General features: G+C 34.6%; 2 protein-coding genes across 2 annotated transcripts in view; one reads left to right on the top strand and one right to left on the bottom strand.

Annotated features, from left to right (window-relative positions):
• LOC129951440 (cytochrome c oxidase subunit 7A1, mitochondrial) overlaps positions 1–20,380 on the bottom strand; it is a 386,202-nt gene that overhangs the window by 330,765 nt on the left and 35,057 nt on the right. The gene's annotated exons all lie outside the window — the stretch shown is intronic.
• On the top strand, positions 13,968–19,208 carry LOC129950718 (uncharacterized). Its single transcript, XM_056062640.1, has one exon. The coding sequence runs from the start codon at positions 13,968–13,970 to the stop codon at positions 19,206–19,208; it is 5,241 nt and encodes a 1,746-aa protein (XP_055918615.1).

Raw genomic sequence — 20,380 nt, 5'->3', positions numbered from 1 at the left:
TAAATCGGAATGAAAATCTTTGATAGCACCATATATACTTGTTGTTTGTGGAATTTATCTTCCACTGAAGCTAAGTCTAGGAGAAAAAGTCTACGAAAAGTAATGTGGCCATTCGAAAACGCAGTAACCTGTCAATGAAGACAGAATGATTTTACGGCTGTCAAAATTGGAAGAGTCACAAAATAAAATGGATGTTTGAGAAGTTCAAAGTAAAAAAATTCAACAGTAAGTGCAAAGCAATATAAAAGTGATTTGGTGACTCGATGACTGATACTTTAGAAATGGTAAGACCCTTTAAGAAATTTTGTATCAGATATGTTCGTGACATTAGTTGTCAAACGCCAAAATATCAGACATCTTATCTGTTATAAGGCCATATAGTTGTTTTTAACAATAAGAGGTTTCATTGTGAATAACCCACTATTTAGGCAGCTGTCACTTCTAAAGCTTCCATTTGTTGACATATTAACAATAAAAACTACATCATTATTATAAATGGAACAATACACTTTTCGAAACTGTATGTAAAAGGTAAAATTCCCAACAAAAATGGCGCAATGTTTTCGAGGTGTCGTAATTTAACTCTTGTAGACATTTTTCTTAAGTGCCAATGCTCCACTTTTGATTCAAGAATGGTATTTGTGAAGTTATCGAGAACTTACGGCTGAAACACAAACACGCTTCAGCTTCGGCTTCTGCGTTACTTTGGGCCTGCTTTGAGGTTGCTTTGAATGACATTTCCAATAAGACATTTCTGAAATGGCACTTCTGTCATTAGCAGCTGTTATTTTTTCTCAAAATAAAAAAAATATGAATTTTGAAATCGAAAAAAATAAATTTATCGCGAAAGTAGTTTACATAGAGCTGTCAGACAAAGCAAATGTTCTGCAAATTTGAACTAGAGCTTCCGTTTGGAGTCACATTACGTTATTTTCTTACGATTGTCAAATGAAATGTGAGGTCGAAGCTTCATTGTGATAGCATGCATTGAATTCCTATGGCTGAACTCGTTAACGTCAGGCGAAGCCGAAGCTGAAGCGTATTTGTGTTTTAGCCATTAGAGCCACAAACGTGCAAATGTGTCATAGAAAATTTCATCAAAAGAATATAGGCGCTGCTACAAGTATCTTGGATGTCTTATTTGGATGATACCGTTTCATAGTTAATGGCATATATTATTCTTTTTATAAAGAAATAAACATTTATTGATTTCTTAAAAACCACGTCTTTTTAAAATTTTAAAATGAAAAACCTTGGTGGAAAATCTAGTATATTTTGATTATGATAGGTAAGTAGTACATAGTTGTTGGAGAAAACACTAAAACTGTGTCAATGGACAAAACTACTTACCTTTATTTTCACCTGTCAAATGTTTGTGCTAAGCTTTCAACGCGGTAAGCTCAGTTATTTTATTCTGAGCTCATCGAGCACACCCTGAACGAGCTCAGGAAGCATTCAGAACGAAAAAAAACAAACACAACTTTAAGGCCCTGAATGTTCTGAGTTAAAAAAGGAAAACTAGTTTTTGTTCTACATTTTAGACTCGATTTTTGAGCGAAACTCAGACCTCTCACTTTATTTGTCGTTTTTCTTGTTTTAAATTTGAACAGATCACGGAACTGTCAAAAAATCAGAGCACACAATATTTTATTTCTGAGGTAGTTCCAAACTTGAACAATTTGCTGAGGATAAAGGAACCAAGCAGTGGAGCAAAACAAACGTTACTTGTTGTTTTGATATTTTGAACGGAAATGACGGTTTGGTGTTTAAGTGTGCTTCATAATTGTATCAGGGGTCTCAGAATATAATAGGTCTGTTCCCAACCTTGACCAAAACTACCAATTGTCAACAACTGTTGCCCAAATACCCTATACAAATTTGGTAGTTTTGGGCAGAAGTGAGCTCTCACGAGAGAGTAAACAAATTTCTCTCCCTGACAAATTCTACCAAAGAAATTTAAATGGGCTGTCAAATGTCATATTGTGCACATTAATTTTATTAGCGTTGTCTATTTGGTTTGCTTCGACAGTTTTTCTACAAAATATTTGCCAAGAAACCGTTAAATATTTTGTTGGCAGTTTTGCTCTTTCTGAAATAATTTCATTTCCACACTTCAAAATTTGACGGACCAAAAATGTTTGTTTAAAAAAATTGGGAGAAAACCCTAATCTTTTCAGAGCTTAGCTCTAACCTACAAAGTCAAAAAAAGAAAAACAATAAATACCATCAAAATAAAAATCTTCATCTTTATATTTTGTTCGTAATTTCGTTCTCAACTCAACACGATGTTTAACTTATGTATATGTTTTTCAGGCTTTGTTATGATTTATGAACTTCAAACTCACATAAAATTTCTTAAAACCTGTTTTTAGGTCGATTTGATGACATTAAGGTCTCGTCTACATGTTTAGATTTCAAATCAATGAAAGACTCAGACAATAAAAAGAACTTCATTTGAAGCCAACTGAATTTTTTAACGTAAATTTTGACCAAATTAGTTTCTCTAGTGTCATATACGTCAAACTTGGAACCTTATATCATAAACCTCAACCTTCTGTTGATCTGTGCAAAAACTACTAAAAACATTATTGACTGCAAAACACTCCTTTAGCAAGCTATAAGTCCATCATGAATGGTCTAAAAAATAAATAATTTACTGAGTAATAAAGTTCAATTGTCATTTTGACGTTTTGTTCCATTTGGCAAACAAATTATTATGGACTAAAAGATGTAAGATCTGTTTGTTTAGGTATCTTCCTCAACTCACCACTTAAATCCAGTTTTATTAAGTATTTTCATATGAACTTAGACAGAAACTGACAGTTAAAGGAAGCTATCAAAATAATGGGTCATTTAAATATGTCATGAAATAAAAAAAGGATTTGAATATACAAAAAGGTGCTTCTATCATTTTTATTATTTTATAAGTTTCTCTAAACCCTCTCACACTCGTAATAACTATATGTAAATTCTTTTGAAATAATGCTTCAACAGGTTCCTATGGGAACCTGATGATGTGTTGTAGATAGCTCTGTTCGATCCAAATGTCTACTAAAACAAAATCACAAACGTCAAACATAGCTTGCAAAAAAATACAAAAATCGTAAAACCCTACCTTTTTTTAAAACCTAACCAAAACTCATTCATGCTGCTAGAAAGATTATACGCAGCTTACGATAGTTGGCAGAGAGGAATATGGAAAATAAATGCCCTAAAGCCCAACCCTTATACCTTCGAATCAAAACGTCCATTGTAAACAAGACTATGGACCATTTATCTTCTTCATTTTGCGGTAGTAGGTAGATAGGTACACAAAAAAGATAAAAAAGGAACTTGTCGTTAAAAAAAAAAAAAAAACAAAGTGATGTCCTCCACCATTGGACAGGAAACCTGATTAAAAATTCAAAACATGCAAACAATCACCGCACGTACGAAACGAATTGAAAATAAAATGCAAACAAAATAAAAAGGACACAACATCGAGTACTCTCTTTTCTGGAACTAGGTGCGGTGGTGGTGCAAGGACAACAAAAAAAAACTACCACCATCCACACGACGATGACGATGGCTATGACGACAAAAAAGATGTCCTCTTTTTTCGTTATCCTTCGTTAGCACAGGCAAAAACCATTTGACAACTTAACCGATGATTCGATTGTCAGTCCTGAAATACTCCTGCACACAGGACATATAGGCAAGGCAACCAGCTGGCGCATTAAATTAGGTTGATTTTTTTGCAACTCACTTTTTCTCCATTCATATTTTGGGGCAAAAGAATTGAAAAAGATAAAAAAAAGAACCAAATATTTGCCCTGAATACCAGAAACCAAATAAGGACTAAGCATCCCTTAGTCGTGGCCTAGCTCATTAGTATTCATCTCAATTCATGGAGGATATGTCTGGCGGAAAAAAACAACCATTTCCAATTCCAACCATCATAAGAAAAATAGAGATAAGGCTAACATAATGTCGGTATATCAAATGTATCATATTGTTTGGCCACAGCAGCGGCAAGCAGCAGCTTCCGGTCGACAAAAAGGAAAAATCCTTCTGGCAAGCATCAGCTTCAGCTTTCGGCATATATTGACATTTTTATTGCAGCCATCAAAGATAACTGAGGACTCTCTGATTAAAAAAGGAAACCACACTACAAATTAGGCAATTGAATGCAAATACCATAATGAATGCTTGGTTAAATAAGCCAAGTCAAGTCAGGCCGAGCGGGGCGGCGAGCCGACAGCCGACTCCAAGCCAAGGTATTTAGGGAAGAATTACGAAATAACATCCAGACTCTCAACCAGCAAAAAAAGCAACCTTTCCGTTATTAGAAAGGAAGGAAAAGCACTCAGGAAGCAATTATCTTACTATGCCTGGAAGGAGGATGGAAGCATAGAGAAGGATGAGGATGGATACGAGTATAATATTATTAGAGTGCGAAAATTGAAGCATAACAAAACGAGAATGAAAAAGAAAACAAAATACTGCCAGCTAACACACATTTTCGGACATTATGTTGTTCTAACGAGAAAAGTTTTACTTTAATTCAAGGCCGTCTTGGGGGTAAACGGGGGCCTATAAAGGCATGGGATTTCCAAGAAAATCACCACTTTTTGAAATCAATTAAGAAAGTATACTCCGATTCCAATATATTTTCAGGTTGTCAAAAAAGGTGCCAAATTTCAACGGCACTGGATCCACCATTTTTTCGATTTCGAAAGATCTACAAGGCTGGAGAGAAAAATCGAAACTCTTACAAATAATATGTAGTGTAATAGTTTATTTAATGTGTGCGTGTGCGACAAAAACACAGGAGTGAATTCTAGGCATGTAAGAACACACCTCATCAATGTCAATAAATTGATCTTAAATTTCGTAACTTCTAAGGCTCAATGAGATTAGAAATAATCGCACCAGCTGTCACCAAAATCTCAAAAGATTGGGCAGGTTTAGACCACATAAGAGACTTGAAAGTTAGGCAAGTTTCTTGTATCTGATTGGCTGGTTGTCAAAAATTGTTTTTGTTTTACAAATAAGGCAACTTTATTGGAAGTTTGACTGGAAAGTTAGTCAAGAAAAATGCCTTTAACGATCAAGTTAAGTCTACAAATGACAAAGTGACAGTTGACCATGTTTTTTCATTTAAGTGAAAGATGTTTTTTATTACTCTAAGATTTATTTATTTTCTGCACAATAACTAATGTTTTTTGTAAAAGTGGTTCTTGTCAAAATTGGAAAAGACATACATATGTAATATTCCTTTACAATACAAAATATATATAAAGATGGACTTGTAGCTTGCTTGAGTAGTTTTTGTACGTTAAACTGGAGGTAGAGGTTAGTGAAATAGAGTTCTGAGTTTGAATTGTATGAAACTTGAAAAACTACTCATAACTAGTTAGCTTGGCCAAAAATTGCGTTCATTGTATTCAGTTGACTGTTTAAAAGTCCCTTATGTTGTCTGAATAGAAAATGGCTATAGCACCAGCTGTCACCAAAATCTCATGCTATATTGCTCAAATTTTCTACATTATGTTGAGGAGCATATTGGCTCGTTTTCAATTTATTTTTGAACGAACCCAAAGAAATGTCAAACTTAAACAGCATCCTCCAGCAATGAGATTGAAGTTGGCTTAACTTAAAAGACTACAACAATTTTTTGCTAAAGTTTTCAATATTTCAATGTCGAGTTCAGCTTCTGTCAAATTATGGATTACTTACAAGTTAATTGTACGAAGACAATACAACCCACCATTTTTGACATTTCAGTAACGCATACAAATTCCAATAGACGGTTCAAACAAAATAAGGGACTTCATTTGAATTGAACTGTATTCTTTGTACTGAATTCTTTCATTTTGACCAAGGTAACTTTTCAAGTGTCATAAATTTCAAATTTCGAACTTTATTTCACTTATCACAAAGAATACCAAACAACATTTGTTTACAAACAAAAAATAATTTCAAAACCTACAAATATTACTTATTTCTTCTCCAATTTGACAAGGAATCTTTCTTCCCAAAAATGAAGCTTTGCACACAATTTTTAAATCCCCATGAAAATTCAGTGTTTAGTTTAATATTTTGACACAAGTAAAATTGACTTGAAAGTGAGGAAGATTTTTCTCAACTCACTTTCCAGTCAACTTTCCAATAAATGTGCCTTAATTAGAAGACAGCTAGCTACCTTCAAGTTCAAGTGTCTAATGTCATCCGAACTTGACAATTGTCAATATAACATAATATATGACCGAAAAGAAATGAAATTACATGGCAGTGTTTTAATTGAAAACCTGCATTTCGGCCATACAATAAATGACACGATGACACTTTTTGACACTTCCTACAACACCAGTACCAAGAGCATGGAAATTTGGGAAAAATGAATAATAAATTTGGTAACCTTAACTTTTGTTCCTCACCTTAGAAACTTCAATCAGTATACAAAATATATTAACAAAAAGTATTGGACAAAAAGATCTACCTTGTGGAATACCAAAAAAGTTCTGTTTATTTCACACGAAAAAGCGGCCCAAACAAGACTTCGCCCTTACACATGATATTTATTTGATGTCCCTCTGTTTTCCTTTTGATGGTGCTATGATGTTGCATTTTGAATCTTGTTCAACTTAAGTCATCAAGACGAACTTAATTCAAAGTTAAATAATACATACTGAGGCCAACCACCTGTTGCAGATTTCAACGAGTTAACAAGAAGTTACTTTCAAAATTATTTATACAAACAAACTTAGTACTCTCTTTTTTATTTCTGAATTCTGACGTTTCATTCGCAAGCTTAGCCCGGGGATAGGGTAAAAAGCAGAAGATGAAGAAGAAGAAGTGAAGAAAACTTAACAATAAAGTTTCCTTCAATGGCCCACATCAAAATGAAAATTGGTCCTTATAAGAAGTACAGTGAGTCCTGCATAGAAGCATACCAAGTAGTTATGATGTTATGTACTTATTCACTACTTTGCCTTAAGCTTATTTAACTATATATGCATGTATATGAATGAAGGTTTAGGTGCATGCCAAGATAAACTATTGTTAAGAAGTGAAACGTATATATAAAAGCTTGGTCGTCCTTAATCTGGGAATGCAGAAGGTAAGGCATATTCATAAAGAGTTCAACTCTACAACACTATAGAGTCACTAGAGAAACACACTTGCATTGAGTTTAATTAAAATTGTTGTCTTTTCTGGTGCGAAGTATGAATGCTGCGTAAACGAGAATTTACTTGTCAAGAAGTTGCATAGTATATTTTACTTTTTTTTGTTTACTAGGACGTACATACATACATCTAAAAAGACCGAACAAAACAAAGAAATACAAAGGAAGAAAGAAAAATGAGTTGACACAAATAATGCAAGTGAATGGGATTTTATTTTTTGTATATTCATAATGCATTTCATGAAAAGAAGACTTTTTTTTATAAAAGCTTCCTATTATTAAAATTTAAGTGTTTGAATTATGATGTGGTAAGTAGAGAATGTTGCAGTAACATATAAGCATGTATGTAGTATAATAGCGCAGTTAATTAGGAGAAATAGCAGATGGAAATTTTTTTCTATAAAATAATAGCAAAAACGGTTCTAATCTTTTATTTTAAACAGGCTACCTTTAGCTTGGTTCTTATTTCATCTCTTTGCTCCGAACACGATGCATAAACACGCCTTACAAAACACAAACTTAATTTGTTAAGTTGTTGCATCGTGAAAGTAGTCTCTTAATTCTGAATTGGACACGATGATTGTGACATTACATTTGACATGAGTATTTGCCTTTAGGTATGTGTTTTCATAATACAAACAGACTAAGATAACTTCCAATTTGAGGTTGAACAAACGTGATTTTACACATTTCTAAAAGTCAATATCAAACAAAACCACTTTTAAGTTATAAGAAACCAATTGACACTTATGTTAGGATAATAAAATTAGCATTTTGTTCTCTAAAACATGAAAATTTTGTAAAAACAATTTGGTAGTAACGAATTGCAATGTGGTTGCTACGAACTGTCAAACTCTATTCGCGTTCCACACTGCAACGAATAAATTGTTCGCGTGCACCTTAAGCTCAAAATTATACCACTTTTGTTTGGTTTTTTGTGTGAAAGATCATGACTGAGAATAATAAGGAGAATTCGTCGCTGTCTGCGAATAGAAACAAAGCTCATGTCCATGTAAAAGAAAAGTCAAAATATGCGAACATCCTCAGTTCGCAGTTCGTAGCTCATGTGAACGATGCTTAATGTGAATAGCCCATTACATTGACATACTATACATAGTATGTCATGTATAGTATGTCAATAGCCCATTAGATATATTTGACAGTTCGCAGTATGTTTACAGGTACGGTAAAATATCTTTTTCAAATTATCTTGATTTGTAAAGTACATAAATATGATATTGAAATCTTGATTGCATGTCGCAGCTTCAACTTCATTTGTAATAAAAAGCTTTCAAAATACAGTTTTCAATCAAAATGAATGTCATCTAATAAGCAATGTGTTTTTAAATTAATTGAATAAATCACAATTTGTTGGCAGGTTATACAATTTAAAACATTTTTGTAAGACTTACTGTTCGGTTTATGGTGACGTACGAGTATATGTTTGTGTCAGATATCTGATATGTTATTTTTAACAAGATCAAGTCTATAACTTGAAGTCTAGTGGGAGTTCAAACTTCATACAAAATAAAGGCTACCTCTTTATCTCAAAAACGCAAAAGGGTTAAATACGTATATTCATGCTGATTACAGAATGACAATAGTAATTTTGTTAGCACATTTGATATGGTATAAATGTCAAAATTGACATTTGATTCTTTCGAATTTCTTATTTCCTATTCATTTCCCTTCCACATTTTATGTATAATTCAGTGTTGTTGCCACTTACAATGACATTTAAGAGCGTGGCAATAAAAGTTTGACAGTCACTTCGGAATGACAGTTTTCACATTGAACTTTTTTAACATCTTATCATTTTATCGGACTCTCATTATATGGTTAAAATATATAAACGGTGATTTTTTAAGAGCTTGAGAACTTTTTTAAAAAAAACGCATAAAATTTGCAAAATCTCATCGATTCCTTATTTGAAACGTTAGATTGGTCCATGACATTTACTTTTTGAAGATAATTTCATTTAAATGTTGACCGCGGCTGCGTCTTAGGTGGTCCATTCGGAAAGTCCAATTTTGGGTAACTTTTTCGAGCATTTCGGCCGGAATAGCCCGAATTTCTTCGGAAATGTTGTCTTCCAAAGCTGGAATAGTTGCTGGCTTATTTGTGTAGACCCACAAAAAATAGTCTAAAGGCGTCAAATCGCATGATCTTGGTGGCCAACTTACCGGTCCATTCCTTGAGATGAATTGTTCTCCGAAGTTTTCCCTCAAAATGGCCATAGAATCGCGAGCTGTGTGGCATGTAGCGCCATCTTGTTGAAACCACATGTCAACCAAGTTCAGTTCTTCCATTTTTGGCAACAAAAAGTTTGTTAGCATAGAACGATAGCGATCGCCATTCACCGTAACGTTGCGTCCAACAGCATTTTTGAAAAAATACGGTCCAATGATTCCACCAGCGTACAAACCACACCAAACAGTGCATTTTTTGGGATGCATGGGCAGTTCTTGAACGGCTTCTGGTTGCTCTTCACTCCAAATGCGGCAATTTTGCTTATTTACGTAGCCATTCAACCAGAAATGAGCCTCATAGCTGAACAAAATTTGTCGATAAAAAAGCGGATTTTCTGCCAACTTTTCTAGGGCCCATTCACTGAAAATTCGACGTTGTGGCAGATCGTTCGGCTTCAGTTCTTGCACGAGCTGTATTTTATACGGTTTTACACGAAGATCTTTGAGTAAAATCTTGCATGTGGTCGAATAACACAAACCCAATTGCTGCGAACGGCGACGAATCGACATTTCACGGTCTTCAGCAACACTCTCAGAAACAGACGCAATATTCTCTTCTGTACGCACTGTACGTATTCGTGTGGTTGGTTCTATGTCCAATAAAGTAAACTGAGTGCGAAACTTGGTCACAATCACATTAATTGTTTGCTCACTTGGTCGATTATGTAGACCATAAATCGGACGTAAAGCGCGAAACACATTTCGAACCGAACACTGATTTTGGTAATAAAATTCAATGATTTGCAAGCGTTGCTCGTTAGTAAGTCTATTCATGATGAAATGTCAAAGCATACTGAGCATCTTTCTCTTTGACACCATGTCTGAAATCCCGCGTGATCTGTCAAATACTAATGCATGAAAATCCTAACCTCAAAAAAATCACCCTTTATAATGAAGAAAAGCGGGATAAAAAAATCAAACGTCAAAATGAGTAGTCTTCAACGAGTTCACTGTCATAAAATAGAACTTTAACAAATACGTTTATATTCTAATTAAAAATTTCATTTGGTATGATTATGAAATTAGTGGAATTAAATTGCCCTGATTTTAAATTTTTTGTTTAAATTCATAAATTATTTTACGAAATGTAGAAAATTTATTTGTAGAGACTTTAAATACCTATGTGTATATTTTCGATATCATAAAAAAGAAGCTTGAGTAATAATTTGTGTGTGCTGTAAGGACAAAAATTCCATCTACTTGAATACATTTTTCAAATAAATCCGGAGTAAGTAAACACCTTTCCATTGCAAGGAATATAAATTATATTTGAGTTAGCTTTAAATTCATAATCAGTTTTGTTTCTAAGGAACAAGTAAAGGATCCGTCTAAAATCTTGGATTTGAAACAAATTTAACTCATACGAAAAAAACATATTTGGCAACATCTCAAAACTGATAGAATAAAGAATTTATTTTGAAGTTTATAAACAATCCATCATCAGCGAAGACGAAGTGCGAATGAATCATGTGTTAACATCTCATGTAAAGTTACAACTACGGATTTTGACAGCTTTTGAATGTAAATCAGTGTTCACATTGAATTCTTTCTCTCACACCCACTTAATGGTTAAAAAGGGATAGAGCAATGAAAAGATTATTACTTTTTTTTTTTAAAGTTAGAGATAAAATGCCACAAAACGTCAAAATATAAATAAATAGGCCATTTTAAAGGAGTGCAATGTGTCAGTCTTAAAAATGGAGAGTGTATTGATTTTTGACATATGGTAAAATATATCTTGAAATTCATATTGCATTTGAAATTTTTTCAGATATTTATTTATCAATACACATTTTGTTGATCATTTCTGTCAATTTAAATGCAAATCCTGACTATTTTGTTAAATTTAGAATAAAGTTGACATTTAAGTTTTCTTATTACACTGATAAACAAACATTTCAACAAAATAGTAAATCCTTTTTGTAATTCTTACTTCAAAAACGAAAGCAACTTCCTACGACTAAGATTTTAATTTTATATCTTCTGTCAATCCAGAACACACCATCAAGGCCGTCAAGATAAAGATATGTGTCTGTTCTTTTTTTCATCTATTTTTTTTTTAAGAACGCATGATTATTAATTTGGTTTTCTGTCAGTGCTATAAAAAGAAAAATTTGAATACTAACAGCTAAGTTGATGTTTGGTTGATTGAGAATGATGGATGTTCTAGTCAATTTTCTGCTGCTAAAAAAAATAAAAAAATGCTCTACAGTAAAAGTCATGCCATCATGAAGGATCTAAGAACAAAATTACTTTTTAAAGGATATATTATGATGGTGTGATAGAACAAAGAAGACATTTTTGTAAAAATATGTACGAACATATTTTTGCGTTGTGACTTAAAAAAAAGGAAATATGTGCTTGTCTCAGGGAGAAAGAAAAAAAAAGGTTTATGTATGTTGAGAGTTAAGAAGACGTGTGTCTGAACGTATGGTGATGTATTTGACCTTGGCCTGGTGGGATTTAAGGGGAAGCAACAAAATTGACACGTAACACCATCAGTATATGTTTATGACAACATATGTACTTCAATTATTCTTTTTTGCAAAGAGATATGACTTGACAAGTAGAGTAAAATATTTCAAAACAAAGCAAATGATATAAAGAGTTGTTGGTGATAAAATAGAAATAAAATGCACGACTGGGTCGCACTAACTTGCTACTGTATGCAAAAAGTCTGTTTAAAAAAAGTACCAAGATAATACTTCTTGATAGACACTTTAAAATAGATTGTTGATTAAACATATCATAATCGTTTCACGGCCATAGTTGGTATTTACAATAGTTATAGTTATAAAAATACATAAATTGTACCAAATGCATTAATTTACATAAAAGATAGGATTGTAATTAAAATTTTGTCAAAATAATTTACTAAAAATATAAATAATTAAATTAAAATAATTAAAAAAAAATATTTTAAGATTCAAAATTTTACCTGAAAAATAAGTTTGTCTTCAAAAATTTAAAAGCCATTTTATAAATCAAAAAACCGTTGATTTTTGTATTTTTTTTGTTGAAAATCGTTAGAGCGGTTTTTTTTTAAATTAATTTTTTATATATAAAATTTTTCCATTTTCTTCTAAAAATATTTTTGGTATGTAGTTGCATAGACATTAAAAATATACTCTACGCATTCGAATTTTGTAAAAAAATGTTTACCCGTTTTTGAGATATCGAATTTTGAAAAAAAAAATTTCAATATTTTTTTAAAAATCCAAACAATAAAAAAATGCACTTTTGATAATGAAATATTGTTAAGGCAATATAAGAGCTTATTCAGAAAAAAAATTATTGAAATCGGTTGATAAATTGCTGAGATAATTAAAAAACAAAATAACGGTTCTATGGGCGGTACCATTCCTGAGCAATACAAAAATATGTTTTTTTTATTAAAAGAAGCAGAGTTAAAAAATAAAATTTTAAAGAAAATTTAAAAAAAATCTATCGGTTTTTTTTTGAGAAAATTCAAATTTTCGTTTTTTGACCAAAAAAATTGTATGGGAGCCACTGTTAGTTTTGATCTTTAAAAAAAAATGAAAAAAACGCCTAACGCGAATCTGCTCAAAACCCTAACTTACAAGTTTGACCTCAATCGGCCCAATAGTTTAGGCTGTAGGAGCGTGGACAGACAGACAAAACCGACCGGACGGAATCGCGGGACCCACTTTTTTCGACTTCTCTACCATCGTAATATCAAGTTTGATTAAAATCTCGAGTTCGAAATTTTGCACGAATGCAAAACTTGCCATATAGTTCCTATATGTAGCAAGTAAAAATACAAAAATCTTATGTTGCATAGTCTGAACAATAAATAGTTCAATTGAGTTATCTGTCAAAAATTATAAACAACTGTTTGAGATTTAATACTTAAATAATTTGTCTATAGTAACACCAATTTAATTTACAAGCTAAATTTATATTTTTTACAAAATCTTATTTGCTGACATATCACAAACATAAATGAAGTACCCTATGTTTAATTAGTTAGTTAAGTTAGTTAAGTTACTCAAGAGTAACACAGTTAATTTTTGTTAAAGCCTAAACAGTAACTCCGAAATTCTTTCTCTCTTACATTATACATACTTTCACACACATATATTGTCTACAAAATCTACTCAATTGTAATCTTCCTAACTTCTAAGCTCATGACCATCGATCTCTTTGGAATCCGATCGTTGACATGGTAACATATCAAAATAAAGTTGTTCATAACATTTTTTTTCCTTTTTTATTCTATTAGTTAAATTGTTTGGATTTTCGCTGCTGCTGGTTCTATCGCTAACATATTGGTCCTTCGAGCCGGATTTCTTATTGAGCCAGAATTCTTAAAAATTAATTGATACAGTCCGCTATAATTGAATGAATTAAATACTAAAAAGTGTTTGTGTGTGCCTGCTGATTATTATATGTATGCCTATAATCGTAGGTACATACAAAACTTAGTTTTGACTATTTTCACGTGGTAAAAAACATTATATTGACTGATGTGAAAAGACGATTAATAGTTAATTAATTTAGAATTTCGTTTGGTTATTTGATTTGGTATGATGAGTTCTTTAAAACAAAAATACGGGAATGTTAAGGGACGTTTGACTAGAGCACGTGATTTCGTGAATACAATCACAGTTGAAATTTCTCTGGAAATGTTAGAAATACGGTTTAAAAGCTTAAACGAGACTTGGTCAGAATTTTGTGCGTTTTATAATGAAATTCTGGAAGGCCTTAAGGAAGACAATGAAGAACTACAAACTTACGAGACTGAATTTGGCATGTATGAATCGCGTTACTTTGATGCTCATGCGATGTTGTCGGCAGCAATTCGTAAAAAGCAATCGACATCAAGATTGGAAGATGATGTTACGGTTGTTGAAAAGTTGGCAATGCAACCAACCACGCTGATTGAAAAACTTAACGCGACATCGGAGCGGTGTACAATTCAGCTTCCAAAGCTAGTCGTCCCACCGTTCTCAGGGGATTATAAAGATTGGCCATCGTTTAGAGATTCCTTTACGGGATCTGTTGATCAAAAAGAAAACCTAACGGCTGTTCAAAAATTTTATTATTTAAAATCATTTCTTCGTGATCGCGCGCTAGACCTCATCAAACACATTCCTTTATCCGAAGCAAACTATTTTGAAGCATGGGAACGTTTGGAACATAGATATGATCGGGTACAGCTCATTGTTCAATCGTTTATCGAGACATATCTTTCTCTTCCCAATGCAATCGGTGGTAACGTGAAAGTACTTAGACAAATCTCAGACACTGCAGATGAGGTAATACGTGGACTTAATGCCGTTAATTCTAATGGCCGTGATCCATGGCTTATTCATTTGCTCTTAACTAAACTAGATGTTGACACTAAACAAAGTTGGGCAGAAAAGATTGGTACACGTGATGATGCTAGTATTGATGAATTTTTGACATTTTTGGAAACGCGATGTACTGCTCTAGAATCATGTCAAACGGTGGCATCACGCTCAAGTGTTTCACGAAATAAACAACAGCCTAATATACGTTCGCATTTTGTTGAATCTTCTCATTCAAAACCCGTATGGCAATGTCCTAAATGTCAAGAGCAACACAACTTGCCACAGTGTCCAAAATTTGTCGCTCTTGATGCTGAATCCCGTCGGTCTTTTGTAAAATCGAACTCTTTGTGCTTTAATTGCCTTCGTCCTGGACATGGGGTATATAAGTGCCACTCTAACTTTCGCTGTCGCGAATGCCGGTCGCGTCACCATTCACTTGTTCATCCGTCGTCGTCGTCACAAAATAATTCCTCCTCTTCATCGCAACCACAAATCGCGTCGCACAAATCCACTCCAGAGCAAGCTTCTTCCTCATCTGTTGCACCAATTATAAACAACCACTCGTTAGATGTAGCAATCAGTAGACAAACCATTCTTCCAACAATCTTGGCTCTGGTAGAAGATTTCAAAGGGAATTTGCAAAATTGTAGGATCCTAGTCGATTCAGGATCTCAGGTTTCATTTGTAGGTGAATCATTTGTTCAGAGGTTAGGAATTCCACGCAAACATGCTCGTATCCCTATAAGTGGGGTTTCTTCTTCGGATGCAGGCTATACGAAAGGTGTTGTGTCATTGACATTAATTTCTCGATTTGATAAAACTTCTTTGGTCATTGACGCATATGTAATGCCTAAAGTAACCTCTAACTTGCCTTCTCGATCGTTCGATCCATCTCGGTTGCTTCATATTCGTGGCTTGGAATTAGCAGATCCATCGTTTAATTCGTCCAGTTCAATCGACATTCTTCTTGGAGCAGATAAGCTGTGGAGTATTCTCAAGGGGGATCAAATTCGAGGAGCAGAGGGGGCTCCTATAGCCCAACATACGTCGTTTGGTTGGGTTATAACAGGGGAGTTATTTGAGGCGGCTTCACCATCGGTGAATCAATCTTTAATCACGTCACTTCACTCTTCGCTTGATATAGATTTTCTGTTGCAACGTTTTTGGGAGTTAGAGGAAGTTGTGCCTCTTAAAGATAATTGCTTTGATGAGGATGAAGCTGAAATTCATTTTCGTAACACATTTTCGAGATCAATCGACGGAAAGTACTCCGTACAGCTCCCGTTCAAATCTCCTTTTCCCGTTTTTGGCGATTCGTTAAAGCTCGCGGTTAATCGGTTATATTCTATGGAAAAAAGGTTTCATCGAGATAAAGCACTGCACAATTCATACTCAAACTTTATGCAAGAATATCTTAATCTTGGTCATATGACTCGTATTCCTTCAAATGAGATTCATACAGCTCAAGGAAAACACTTTTACCTGCCTCATCACGCGGTTTTAAAACCCGATAGTTCCACAACCAAGTTAAGGGTTGTATTCGATGGGTCAGCTAGGGATTCATTCGGAAATTCACTAAATAGTCAATTGCTTATTGGTCCTCCCATTCAAAGGGACTTGTTTGGGGTTTGCTTACGTTTTAGACAGCATAAATACGTTTTCACGGCGGATGTGGTAAAGATGTTTCGCCAAATCTGGGTAGAAGACGAGCACACAGACTTCCAGCGGATTGTTTGGCGGGAGAATCCCAACGATGAAATCGGACATTTTCGGCTTCGGACGGTTACGTATGGTACGGCATCGGCTCCATTTCTCTCCGTTCGTGTTTTAAAACAGATAGCAAACGATTACAAGGAACAATATCCAAATGCAGCTCGTGTTCTTACTACAGACGTATACGTTGACGACATCATGACTGGAGCCAATTCATCGGAGGAGCTGATGAGTTTGCAATCTGAATTAGTGTCTCTACTGTCTAACGCCAAGCTTGAGTTAAGAAAATGGAACTCTAACTGCTGGCCACTACTTGCTAGATTACCTAGGGATGATTGTGAGTTTTCCTGGTTCGATGCCGATCCTTCAAAAACAACGATAAAGGTTTTGGGTTTGCACTGGAGCCCCACATCAGATGAATTTTCGTTTCGCTTTTCTAATTCTCGTATCGTTTGCCCACCAACAAGACGTTCGCTTTTGTCAGAAATCTCTAGCATTTTTGACCCTTTAGGATTCTTAGCTCCATCGGTTATTTTGTTTAAAATATTATTCCAGGAATTATGGTCGTCTGAACTTAAACTTGGGTGGGATGATCCCTTACCAATACAATTATCCAACAAATGGTTGACCTATCGAAACGAACTACATTTCTTCGAAAAGCTACGTATTCCAAGAAACGCATTCCCATCATTTGAAAGTGTCGAATATCATGGATTCTCTGATGCCTCGTCGGTGGCTTATTCTGCTGTTGTTTATGCGCGTTGTAAAATTTCTGAAAGTGAATATAAAACCATATTAATAGCGTCCAAAACCAAAGTCGCTCCCTTAAAACCTGTATCGATTCCTCGACTTGAGCTATGCGCTGCTCTTCTTCTTTCGCGGTTGCTGAAAATGATAAGAACTTCGATTTCAATAGACTGTCCTTTCTTTGCGTGGTGTGATTCTCAGGTTGTACTTCATTGGTTGTCCTCACCTCCGCGTCGTTGGACTACATTCGTCGCGAATCGTACAGCTGCAATCCTTGAAACTATCCCTCGTCATGCTTGGAACTACATCGCATCCGAATCAAACCCTGCAGATTGTGCCTCGCGTGGTATTTTGCCATCAGGAGTAACAGATCATCCATTGTGGTGGAGTGGTCCAAACTGGTTGTCGCTGCCTCAAGACCTCTGGCCAAAATCAAATTTTCCAGCAAAACAGTCAACTGAGAACGACATCTTCGTAGAGGAAAAACAATCATCAAAGGCTGTAGCTCTTGCAGCCAACACTGATAGTAGCTGGGTGATTCTGTTAGCTGAACGCGTTTCGTCATGGAACCGCCTCATTCGAGTTGTTGCGACGTGTATTAGATATTCTACAAACTTGAGACCTACAAAATTTGAGAAGCGATTTGACAGTCTTACCTTTAAGGAGATTCACTTCGCTAGAATTAGTGTTCTTAAAAATATACAGGAAGATTCGTTCGGGAGGGACATTAAATATTTGATAAAAAACCATGAACTTCCCGTGAAATCAAAACTATTACGGTATTCACCCTTTATTGATAAAGACGGCCTTCTTAGGGTGGGAGGGCGCCTCAAACATGCTTATATTTCGTTTAATTTAAAACACCCAATAATTTTGCCTAATAACCGTGTTTCGTTCCTTATAGCAGAAGACATTCATAATAATCATCTTCATCCTGGTTTATCGGAAACCTTCGTTATAGTTCGTCAAAGGTATTGGATATTAGGAAGTCGAAACCTTATCCGAAAAATAGTATCTAGGTGCAAAACTTGTTTCCTGCAAGGTAAATCCACATCCCAGCAGCTCATGGGCGAGTTGCCATCGCATCGTGTACAACCTGCTAGGCCCTTTACAAATACTGGATGTGATTATGCTGGGCCATTCGTAATAAAGCTGTCCAAGGGTCGTAAATCAAAACTATCCAAAGCCTATTTTGCAATCTTTGTGTGCATGTCAACTAAAGCAATTCATTTGGAGTTGGTAAGTGACTTAACAACCGACGCATTTTTAGCTGCCTTTAAGCGATTTGTGTCCCGTCGAGGAAAATGTGCAAACATGTATAGCGACAATGGCACAAACTTTCAAGGCGCACGTCGCTGTCTTAACGAGATGCAGAAGTTGGTCGTTTCACAAGCCCACAATGAGGAGATTGCCTCTCGACTTGCTATGGACGGTACTGCATGGCACTTTATCCCTCCCTCAGCGCCCCACTTTGGTGGGTTATGGGAAGCAGGCGTTAAGTCTGTCAAGTTGCATTTACGTAGAGTTGTTGGATCTTCTATTTTAACGTTTGAAGAACTTTATACTGTTTTAACACAAATAGAATCTATTTTGAATTCGCGTCCTATTTGTGTTATTTCCGATAACGATTTAAATCCATTAACTCCCGCACATTTTCTTATAGGAGAACCCCTCACTGCTGTTCCGGAACCGAGTTATCTGGATATCCCTACCAATCGTTTGTCTCACTGGCAGCATCTCCAGAGTATGGTCCAAGGATTCTGGAAAAGATGGCACGCGGAGTACATAACATCACTCCAAGAAAGACCCAAATGGCAAAGGAAGGAACTAAATTTGAATATAGGTGACCTTGTCATTATACGCGAACCTAATTTGCCCCCAACAAGGTGGATACTTGGAAGGATAGCAGCCGTACATCCAGGCTCTGATGACCAGATACGTGTAGTCACAGTCAAGACTGCAAATGGAACATATCTGCGACCAATTACAAAACTAGCTCCTTTACCGAAGTCCTGAAACTCGTTCCAGGGGGGGTGGAATGTTTGAGATTTAATACTTAAATAATTTGTCTATAGTAACACCAATTTAATTTACAAGCTAAATTTATATTTTTTACAAAATCTTATTTGCTGACATATCACAAACATAAATGAAGTACCCTATGTTTAATTAGTTAGTTAAGTTAGTTAAGTTACTCAAGAGTAACACAGTTAATTTTTGTTAAAGCCTAAACAGTAACTCCGAAATTCTTTCTCTCTTACATTATACATACTTTCACACACATATATTGTCTACAAAATCTACTCAATTGTAATCTTCCTAACTTCTAAGCTCATGACCATCGATCTCTTTGGAATCCGATCGTTGACATGGTAACATATCAAAATAAAGTTGTTCATAACATTTTTTTCCTTTTTTATTCTATTAGTTAAATTGTTTGGATTTTCGCTGCTGCTGGTTCTATCGCTAACAACAACTTTTAGCTTTTCAGTTTTCACAAAAGCAGACAAACATTTAGATTTCGAGTTCCAAAATTATTGTTAAATACAATGTACAATGTATAATTTTACTAATTGACTGATTGCCACTCATACCAGAAACTATAAAAAAAGTATTAGTAAATTATACAATCTGTCACTCTATTCGCTTTTAAACTATGTAACTTCGAAAAAGACTTCGAAAAGCCCAAGCTTCAAAGAATAAATAACTCGTTGTCAGTTACTCGCTTGTCAAGACTCAGATAGAGCTTAAAATGGATTTCCTTTTTGGTGAAAACTTGAAAGTGTCAGATGACCCTTTTCACACTACGCAATACAACAGTGTAAGTTATTCATATCTCCTTTTAATTCCTAAAAGTCACGACTATAATACTCGTATACACACAAAAGTTAAGTTATAGATCCATATTGTTCTCGCGTTAATGGTCATGTGTCATTTCTCATAACGTTCATCGCGTTTACACAATGCAACTTTTATCAAAGCAAAAAATGATTACTTCATTATTGACGAAAAATATTTCTCGATTTGTATCGCATTCATTATTTTCATGATTTATTATACAAAGGAAAATTGACTAAATATAGCCTAGAACAGGCTCTGGGTCATCTCAGTAAAGTATGGTCAATTGGTCACTCAGTCAGTCAGTACATTTCCTTTTGTAACATTAATAAGCATATATATCTCTCTCT

The sequence above is a fragment of the Eupeodes corollae genome, chromosome 3 (genome assembly GCF_945859685.1).
Source record: "Eupeodes corollae chromosome 3, idEupCoro1.1, whole genome shotgun sequence".
Taxonomy (NCBI): Eukaryota; Metazoa; Arthropoda; class Insecta; order Diptera; family Syrphidae; genus Eupeodes; species Eupeodes corollae.
Note: the sequence above shows the minus strand (reverse complement) of the source record. Positions and strands in the feature narration are given on the sequence as shown.